A 10876-nucleotide genomic window follows, 5' to 3' on the forward strand; every position below is an offset into this window, starting at 1 on the left:
TATATTGGTGTCACTGGTAAAAATAAATAATTGAAATGGGTATATATTTGTTTTTTGTTAAGTTGCCTAATAATTATGCACAGTAATAGTCACCTGCACACACAGATATCCCCCTAAAATAGCTAAAACTAAAAACTACTTCCAAAAACATTCAGCTTTGATATTAATGAGTTTTTTGGGTTCATTGAGAACATGGTTGTTGTTCAATAATAAAATTATTCCTCAAAAATACAACTTGCCTAATAATTCTGCACTCCCTGTATTAGTGAGCAATATAAATTAAGAGCTCAGGCCTGACAGGGAATGTACAGTCTTTTTTTTTTTTTTTTTTTTTTTATGAAAATGATTAGCCTATCACAATGAGATAATGCTTGCTTCACATGGTACTTATAAACGTGTTGATTTCCTAGCATTTTATTTTTGGCAACAAAGAATAAATTAAGTCTGACTCTGCTCCCGCCTCCTTATTTCATGATTTGGTTTAGTCCAAGTGGTGCTGATGCTGAACATTAAAGTAAGGATGGCACCTTAAAAGTAAAGTCTGGGTTTCAAAAAAGAAAAGGGAGACAGTGGAAATTAAACTCATAGCAAGCTCCACATGAAAGAAACAGTTTGACATTTACTAGTATCAGTTAGCTTACTTCATTTCTAACAGAAAATGTGTTCTGTTAATATAGCCAACATGCAATTGGTGCAGACAGACCCTTTCTACATATGTACGCAAAATCAATTCTCTGACAATCCACTGCCAGGCCAAACAGATCAAACCCCTGGCTCAGGCTGTTATAGGTGAGCTCTTTTATGTCAAACACTGTGTCTAATTGCAGGAGGGCCTTTGGGAATTTAGATTAAAACCTTTTGAGTTTAACTAGGTCTAAGGACAGGGACATATTTTAGTTGGCTATACTTTGTTTGAAAATTAATATACAAAGGATTATTAAAATTATAAAATTATATTTCCTAAATAATACTAAATATTATATTTACACATTTAAGGAGTAAAAACCCCCCCAACTTTTACTTTTTTATTTTGGTATAAGGTACCAATCATTGTAAACGAAACGAATGAGTAAATAAATAAATAACATTACCATTAAAAAAATAAAATGTAAAGAAAATGGCACATGTCTCAACAATCTTGAGCAAAATCAAAATCTAAGCAAAATATATATCCATGTTTGCAAGGTGCTATAGTTTTAGTGCTGGAATGGTTTCCAAAATTAAACGGTGGGGCCCAAGGTGATATTTGTTTTCACGGGTCCCCAAATCCCTGCAGGCACCCGTGCTGGTCTGTATCAGAAAGGTGACACAACCTCTCACCGATGCTGCCTGCATCTGCAGCTTCAACCAAGTACAAATCTCCAGTTTTGTAACTCATGTTCACGATTTCAATTCTGTCCAACCAGCAAACCGACACAATCTAAGATATAGCCATGCCCACAGAACAGGCCACGCCCCTGAGTGTCAGTTTTCGTTTGACAGTGAGTAAAGTTTGTTGGGAGTCGTTGAGTTGTCAGTGATTTTAACCTTTTTGCTTAATTTCGCCTGTTTTTTTCGGATTTTACTATAACAATGGAATAACAAATAAGAATGGTGGTGAATTCAGTCCACTGGTTTCGTAAATGTCTGCGGTTGCACGATAATCCTGCGCTGCAGGAGGCCCTGAATGGAGCGGACGCAGTGCGCTGTGTTTATATTCTAGACCCCTTTTTTGCTGGAGCTGCTAACGTGGGAATCAACCGATGGAGGTTTGTGACTTCATATTGTGACAGTTTGGGGTTATTAAAGGCTAACTTAACCCAGTGAAATACAGGAAGAGCAGTTACTAGGTCAATATTTACACGATCCATTACTCTTGGGCCTCTGCTCCACGTCATTTAGCTAATGCTAGCATAGAATGCAACCCGATTAATGCTAAGCGCCATTGAAGAAATACATAACTTGAACTTATCGTCGCATATCAGCCAAGTATGTCCACTTAAAAGGCGAAGTGTTTAACGTAAATTAAATACTGTACATTCTTGTTCGGCTTACACTCAAAATTACATTTAAAAAACATTGGAGCTAATTCTTGATGGTGTCTGAAAGGCTTCTGCTAACCAAGTTAACTTACAACAGTTTGGTACAGAAACTATGGAGACAACGATGTCCATTTAACATGAGTAAAAGAAAGGTTCGCATGAAATGGCAAAGCCCGTTAATCAAGCAAGCGGAGAGAGGTGCACTATGGGAGTTGAAGTCAATTTCGATAGTGAGTAGCTATGCGAAAATTATTACAAAATAATTTATTGTCACGTCTGCCAAGGAAACATAGAGGTTGCTATAGTAAATTAATTGATAATGACGCTCCAACATGACATAGCTGAAATAACTGCATAAACGTCAACACTCCACCACGTTTCAGAAGAGAACGCTGCACTTTCTGTTTACTACAGGTATACTACAGGCAATATATAAACACATTTATCCAAAATTCCTCAAATGTCAGTGCTTCTCAAGCGCAACGGTTTGATACGTTATGTTAAAATTTATACCACTATAAAGTGTATTTTAAAATTCTATATATTTAATAATATTAAGGTTGTTGCATATTCATCAATTTAATTTTTTCTAGTTATAATATACTAGTGGCTTGGATATGGGTATTTGGTAATACAAAGTACTGTGTTCACTCAATAGTAGTGCTGGAGCTATGGATTATGTTTAGTAATCTGTCTATTGTATCACTTATTACTTGGTTACTTGAGTATTTGATAAATATTAAAAGGTAAAAGACAAAAAACCCCACAGGTCTTTTAAAAAGAACTGCTCATTGGATTGGAATATAGAGTTTACAAGGTATTTAAGTTTAACTGCATAAATTTCTTATATGCAAAAAGTAAAACAATCTCAGGTACAGTCAAAGGTCAGTCAAATAAAATAAGGTACACACGCAATCTAGATCAAGGTATAAATTAAATTTGGCTTTATTAGGCTTTCTTACATTAATAGAAGGCAAAAATCATTCTGACATTATTATATCACCTGGATGAGCTAGATTTTGTGTCTGTTTATATGTATGTGGTTTTTGTGTGTGTGTGTGTGTGTGTGTGTGTTTAAGTCAATTAGTGTATATTTTGTGTCTGTAAGCCTTTAAAGGAGTATGTTGTGGCTGCAATAAACAAAAGCAACAAAATCAGCATTTAGAAGTTTGCCTTTTGTGTTGATGCAAAAATTTGTGCTGCTGAAAACAGCAAGTTATAATGCTATACATGTTAATATGTAATTATTAAGAATCATCAATACTTACAGCTAATTTCCCAGTCTACTAAAAAAAAAGTTTAGAGGAAAAAAAATTGAATAACCGACTTGTCTAAAACTAAGAAACACTCAGATATTACGTTAAATTTGAGAACTGTTTAATGAACAGTGTCAAAACCAACAACAAAGATATTTGAACCCATTAATCCCATTCTTCAGTAATGAATCATGCAGCACCTCGCATCGTTTAGAGCAGGTCCCCTACTGATCGGCAGGTTAGTGGTTCAATCCTAGGCTCCTCCAGTCTGCATGCCAAGTATCCTTGGGCAAGATACTAACCCCAAGTTGCTCTCCGATGCATCCATCGGAATCTGAATGTGTATGAATGAAGTTAGGAAGTACTAAGTATAGAAAGAAAGTGCTTTTGTGATTGGGTGAATGGGGCATGTTGTAGAAAAGTAGTTTGAAAAGAATCAGTCCATTAACCATTTACCATCCCACACACTGCGAATGCAACATTAACCCCCGGCCTCCCAACCGGAAAATCTTCTACCCGGCACGCTGTGCTGAGCATGTCTGTTTATATACTACCAGATAGGGAAAAATATGGCGACAGCAGGAGTTTCAGATAAGTGAGAGAATGACACTTGCTGTCGTTTGGATTTCACTAGGAGGATGTTGAACAAAATGTGATAATTACCAAAACATACCTTAAAGACCATGGCTGCAAAAAGTAGCAGTAACACTAATTCATCCAACAAGCTGAAAAGTCATCCACTGCAAAATGAAGCCTGTTTTAAACGCGGCATTTCAGCGTCTCCCCACACAGCAAAGAAAACGTTAAATAAACCAGCTCTGATATCTGCCACTGTTGTTTCTGAATGTTTCTGTAATTTGAGGTCAGCACATTTTTATTTTATGGTTTTTACATGTTATTAGCACAAGAGTACCTTTTTAAGGTCATTTAATTTTTATCTTGTGTATTTTTGCTTGATGTAGTTTTTCTTTTTGTTGTTGTTATGATATTTTGTTTGGTAAAGGTTTAGTGTTGACCACTGAAAGAGACTTTCTGTGGCAGTATTGTCATTTGTGAAAAACATCTGTGTGCAAATATTGAATGGTCGATTTGAATGAGTATACCAGTGCAATTTTAGGCACTATATGATTGAAAAAAAAAAAAAACTTTTTTTAGGATGCTATTGAAACGTATCGCGATATGTATCATTATATAGCCCACAAAAAATTGCAAAATTAGATTTTCCTCATATCACCCAGCCCTAACTCCAAACAGACAAGAAGACAAACACTTAAAATAAACTGATCTTAATCATGATATTTTAAAAAAATCTCTTACTATAAAAGATGTTCACGTTTTAATATAATATGACAAATTAACATCCAAAAAACTAAAAAGCTGCGACTGAAATGTGTGGCACGTTGTGCTGTGGATTATGAATGATCCACACTGTTCAAAGCTGATTGACAGCTACTTTAACAAAAGTTAAAACCTAAAATAATTGAACAATTGGGGGAAACCTCGAGCCTTTCCCTGCCCAGCCAATAGTAAGTAATCTCTCCGGTGTGTCCTGGGTCTACATCAGGACCTCCTCTCAGTAGGACATTATCAGCTACAACTCCTTAGCTGGCTCATTTCAATGTGGAGGAGTAGCGCCTCTACTCTCAGCCCCTCCCATGTGACTAAACCCCCAGCCTATCGTCCACCTTGAACTTAAATGTCTCTAGGGCCAGATATCAGTACGTCCCACTGCAGCGGCGCATGGTCTGAGCACAGGGTGAACGGGCGTCTCAGGAGGTAATAAAAAAAGGGAGTCTACCACTCACTGGATTACCAGACACTTTCTCTCCACTGTACTGTATCTGACCTCTCTCAGACAGTCTCCGGCTGATGTAGTAAATGGGGCAACCAAGTCCCCTTACCTGCTGGGACAAAACGGTCGGAGTTGCCTACTACGCACAGTTTCTGTTGCCTGAACAGATAAGCAGCTACAGCTGTGGTTTGTATATTTTAGGCTTACTGTAGATTTCCTTGCTGTAAAACAAACAGTGCTGGATTGAAGCTGCAGCATCACATGATGATGACTGAGCATTAAAGATTTTAAGTAAAGCATTGACCCAAAAAAATTGCTCAGGGTTTTTTGTCATGTTATTTAATTTCAAATTCAAATTGAATGAATAGTTGCAGCCCGACTGAATAAGCTGCATTCCTCACTCTGAAAAAGAGACTGGAAATCTTTCTTTTATGTTTAAGAAAAACATTGCTTTCTTGACTTTGTAAATAAAGACCACAATCACAAGAGACAACCTTCACTCTCTACCTGCACAATGAGCCTCGGCCACCTTTTTTACTGGTTCATCGCTGTTCTTTCCTTGGACCCCTTTTCATAGATACGAACCATAGGTGCTGATCACTGCAAACTGGAAACGCCCCATAAGAGAGTTTATGTTCATGTTTATGTCTGTGCAGGTTTCTCTTGGAAGCTCTGGAGGACCTGGACAGCAGTCTCAAGAAGCTCAATTCCAGGCTTTTTGTAGTCAGAGGCCAGCCTACAGATGTGTTCCCCAGGCTTTTCAAGGTCTGTATTCCTGTCAGTTGCTTCTCCTCTGTTATTCCTCATCTGCAAAGAATGTTCAGATAGTACAGATGCAGAATTTGCATGTGGGATATATTTATTTTTACATTTTTCTCACTGAAATTGCTGTTCTAATATTTTTCTGCATCTAAAACTAGATTAAAGATCTAGAACTGAACAAGTTCACATTCATACGTCTATCATTTGCATACAAAAACCAAACCTTTTATCTATGTTTTCAATGCTTTTAGCTAATGCATTACAATCAATTTAGCTCTCTGTTAACCATTTATCTAGTTATAAGGTAACATTTTATGCTACCTTATAACAAACCAATTCTCTGGCCCATTGTTTCTTTTAAGCCTGCCATGTGTTTTGCTGCTATCATCTGCTACCATCAGTGTGAACAGGAAACACAACAGATGAAGTGGCTGTCAAATACATTTCATTTTCTTTACTTCTTATTTCTGTTCAAACTGACCCATTTGGAACAATCCAGTTTGGCATTGTAAACCGAAGCTTGAATGCACAACTTGAATACAACAGTTTGACTTGGTGGTCTGGGTTATAAGTAGGCACATGGTAGATCTATACAAGACTTACAAACTGTTAAAGCCAAAGATTTAATTAGTTCTTTGATCATTGTTACTATTTAACATCCTTCTTTCGAATTCTTTTATTCTTTGCTGCAGGAGTGGAACGTGACCAGGCTGACCTTTGAATATGACCCAGAGCCTTACGGGAAAGAGAGGGATGGCGCAATCATTAAGTTGGCCCAAGAATTTGGAGTGGAGACCATTGTCAGAAACTCTCATACCCTCTACAACCTAGATAGGTTTGTGTTTTCCACACAATTAGTCGATTTCTAGTGGTATTCCCACCACAAACGCAGGTATTATACAACTCCATTTAGTCTCTTCCTTCCTGTATCAGCAGTCCATTCTTGTATAACGACAGGAGCTCTTTATTGACAAGTGTTTGAGAAGTAATTTTAAAAAGTAATTCTTTTACCTTAACAAAAGGTAATGAATAAGTCTTCATAGTCTGCTGTAACCAGTATTTGATAGCAAGCTTATGGACTCAGGTATCATTTTCCTTTTGTTTGTTTGTTGTTTTAACTTGTTAATCCAATTCTCAGTTACGTATAGTCAAGCCCATTTGGAAAATGACAATTTTGACCTCATACAACAACAACAGTGGCTTTAAAATTAAGCAGTTGTGAATTAAAGTGTCGACCTGCACCTTTAATACTGAAACTGATGACTGGGTTTCCTGCCTTGAGGTGATGGCCTAGATTTAGCTTCTGCTGTCTTTGGTTGATACTTGAATACCTTCCTCAGTTTTGTATTCAGGAAGTGAATCACATGCTCAGTCAAACTGAACTCAAGTGACTGACTAATCCTATAACAAATATGTGAAATTAATCAGCTAGCTGATTAAACACAGATGCTCTTGCAAACTTACATCTTAAGAACAGTTCATTAATAGTTTTATTTATTAACTGTTGTAACATTACTCAGTGTTTTCCTTGGTTAATATCACCGTGTGGTTCACCTGGAAAATAATTTCCTGATGGCTTTTTGGTACCAACATCTGGCAACTCACTTAATACAGTCTGTCCCTAATCATTAAAAAATGTGGTAATGTCAGTGTTACATCAGGGCGCACCAATTGACCATTGCTTTTAATCACTTGTTCAAAGGCTGAGCATAGAGTGTTGTCACGCCGTGTGGAGCCCCTTTACATATTGCCGGCACACTGTATTTCCCAGACTTCTCTCCCAGAGAGGCCACTGGTAAACTGATACAGATATGTTGCTGTGTGTTACTCAAATTTTCTTCCTTTTCTGTTTTGCTACAGGATAATAGAGATGAACAACAACAGTCCTCCTCTGACGTTTAAGCGTTTTCAGACTATTGTGAGCAGACTGGAGTTGCCTAGGAGACCTCTGCCTCCCATCACTCAGCAACAAATGGACAAATGTCACACCAAAATAGAAGACAACCATGACCAGCTATACAGTATCCCTTCTTTAGAAGAATTAGGTACGCATAATTTATCTTTTCACGTAAAGTTTTTCTATAACATTTATGTTTTTAATCTGATTTTAAGAAAAATAATTAATGGTTTGCAAACTACACAACTCTACTTTCCTTATTTATTGAATCTAAAGTTAACACATTGATCTGTATTTGAACTTATTTTGATGTGCCCAGGTTTCAGGACAGATGGTTTACCTCTGGCTGTGTGGCATGGAGGAGAGTCTCAGGCATTGGACAGACTCGGTAAACATCTGGACAAAAAGGTAAAGCTAAAGTCAAAGTGCTTTAATTGGTCTAATCCAGAATCCAGGAGTTTATTTTGAATGCTAAGTTGCATTGGCTGATTTTTTTTGTTTGTTTGTTTACTTTTGTCCTCCTTGTTCTTAAACTTTCAGTAAATGCCCACAGAATAGGGATAAATTAGTAATTTGACAGTGTTGCCTCCTTGCTCTCCTATCCATACCTACTTACCTGGTAATCTCTGGATGTAATGCAAGTTTTTCCGTGTACGATGGTTAAAATGGTTTTATCGTAACAATCGTGTATACAAGATGGCTGCTGTGTTTGCTTCGGATTACTCCTCACCCCTGTTGCTTGTCACGTGCTCCATAATGTTGTGCTGTGGACATTTATGTGCTTTCTGTGTAGAGGAGTGTTTTTGTTTCCTGTTCTCATGCTGTCCTCCCAGGAGCCCAGCATGAGTAGAGGTCTCTTTTTTCCCTCTTGGACTTTCCCATTGTAGTGTACATTTCAGTGTTTTTCCATAATACTACCGATCTCCGACCTGTCTCCCCATGTGATGTCTGTGTTGTGTATGTAAGGTCGGGGGGGGGTCCCATTTCACTGCAGGGCAACTTGCATGTGACAAATAAAGTTTTCTTGAATCTTGAATCTAGTAATCTAGGCACTTGTTGGGTGCCTGGAAGCAAAATATATCAATGATTTGTCTCCTAGCGTAAAATGTTACTCTTTTGGAGTGAGAACATGTTGGAATAATCTATTAAAGAGGTGTGAAGCCGGCGGCGCCCTCCAGACGTCCAACCTCCACCACTTCGTTCTGGCAGCCACTAAGGAACAGGAGGAACACGGCAGTCACTCTTCTTTAATTACCCAAAGCACCTTATAATCCTTAGCTGGGCGAGACTGAGCTCCGAACTTCGGCCGCCGCTGCCTTAGGTTCAAGCACATATCAGGTCTCCTGAACCAGGCGTCCGGCCGTCACCTCTCTGCTCATCACTCGATTGTGTGTCTCTCTGTCCTCGGGTCTAGCCGCTGACAGAATATCCTCTGGTTCCGCTCGTCTCTGTCTCATCCCAAAAACCTGCCTGCATCCGCCAATCGAGCATCACTCTCCTAGAATGTCCAGGGTGCTGTATTCAGGCTTCCGTGCTGCCCTCTGCGACAGCCACCTGCCACTGGCTACCACTCCATTTCACTTCCCCCTGACTCTTCTTCTTCTTCTTTCAAGTTTAACGGCAGCTTGCATCCAAAATTGTTGCATTACTGCCATCTCCTGCCTTTTTTTCCTCATAACTTTTGCACTGTCCACTTCCTGCTGTGACAAAACAAATTTCCCACGTGTGGGACTAATAAAGGTTATCTTATCTTATCTTAATCTTCCGTCACTCCTGAGTCCTCAGATTCTCTGAATGAGACCAGAATTCCTCAAAAAACAAAGAACCACCCCTTTCCCTTCACCATGACTTAACTTATCAACCACTTGTTCAAACGTAAGTTCCCTTCCACCACTCATTTCACCCCTCATCACCCTCCTGTGACTTGCATACTTCCTACAACTAAGAAGCACATGCTCAACCATCTCCATAGCATTGCACCCATCACACAACCCGTTCGGATGTTTCCCTATCTTAAAAAGAGCACCATTTAAAAAGCAGTGGCCTGTTCGTATTCTACTGATAATAACCTCCTCCTGTCTCTTTAAACCGCTACTCCTCTCAGCTTCTATTGTGTTTTGAACCCTATATAAATGTCTCCCTTTTGTGTCAGTATCCCATGCCATTTGCCAGAAGTTCTTACTTTCTGTCCAAACTATACTTTTCCCTTCAGATTTTGACAGTGGTATCTGTACATCTATATTCCCCCTGACTCTGTTCTGCCAGGCCCTCTTATTGGCCCCTGTGACCTCCCAGGTGTGTCCATTGAGCAATCAGAACTGGGCGGAGTCTCTCCGGCACACGTTAACAAATATACACACTAAAAAACATGCAATCAGTGCAAGTATAAAAACACTCAACAAGAAAAACAAACACAAAGCACAGCAACACATGCAAAGTTAAAACATGTGACACATTCATCCCATCAGGAAGATGAGGCAGACACCAGATGGAGCGCCCACGGCCAAAGGGTGAGAGTCTGTGAAAAGGCTCCTGTTCTTAGCTCAAGAGCCACTCACATGGTCCAAGCCACCAAGGACCAAGGGAGCAGCCCATGCCAAAAAGTCCAGATACAGAGGCTGTATAATTTCCCTCAGGGATTATTAAAGTATTCTGATTCTGATCCTGTTCTTGCAAATGCAAAATGTGTTTGGCACCACAGCGCATTCAGATCACAATTCTGTTCGGAAAAGATGCCAGATACGATCAGATATTAAAAAGAGAAACAAAAAGCACTTCTCAGGAAATGCCATCCCTTTACTGTAAAGGGCAGTGACTGTCGCTCCACCCCCAATCAAGATGATATAAAGATGGAGTGATGTGCTTTCAATTTTAATACTTCCCTTCTCTTCTGCTTGCAGACAGATGTGAAATATGGTGTGAAATATTAAAACCTGTAAGTATTCCACGCATCTCTACTGACTGATGGATTCACACATTCCTGATGCTTTTAAATGCATATTGTGGATACAAGCTCATCTATATTCTCTCCTTTTAGAATCATGAGCAGAAACTTCTTGTCCAAAAATGATGAGCTCCGCAGGGGAGACTACCTGGTGTCCAACAACAAGCAGTTCAAAGCTATATTTCAGGTGACTACTTCAAATGT

The 10876-nt window shown here is 38.9% G+C and overlaps 1 protein-coding gene across 1 annotated transcript in view; it reads left to right on the top strand.

The window, feature by feature from the left end:
• The first annotated feature begins 1445 nt into the window (after nucleotides 1–1445).
• cry2 (cryptochrome circadian regulator 2) overlaps nucleotides 1446–10876 on the top strand; it is a 20240-nt gene continuing 10809 nt past the window's right edge. The window contains exons 1-5 of the mRNA XM_005951184.2: nucleotides 1446–1748; nucleotides 5726–5834; nucleotides 6524–6666; nucleotides 7692–7876; nucleotides 8048–8136. Coding sequence (XP_005951246.1) covers nucleotides 1591–1748; nucleotides 5726–5834; nucleotides 6524–6666; nucleotides 7692–7876; nucleotides 8048–8136 — 684 coding nt within the window. The 5' untranslated portion in view covers nucleotides 1446–1590. The remainder of the gene's footprint in view (nucleotides 1749–5725; nucleotides 5835–6523; nucleotides 6667–7691; nucleotides 7877–8047; nucleotides 8137–10876) is intronic.

The sequence above is a fragment of the Haplochromis burtoni genome, unplaced genomic scaffold, assembly GCF_018398535.1.
Source record: "Haplochromis burtoni strain Fernald_Lab_line unplaced genomic scaffold, NCSU_Asbu1 Contig_615, whole genome shotgun sequence".
Lineage (NCBI taxonomy): Eukaryota > Metazoa > Chordata > Actinopteri > Cichliformes > Cichlidae > Haplochromis > Haplochromis burtoni.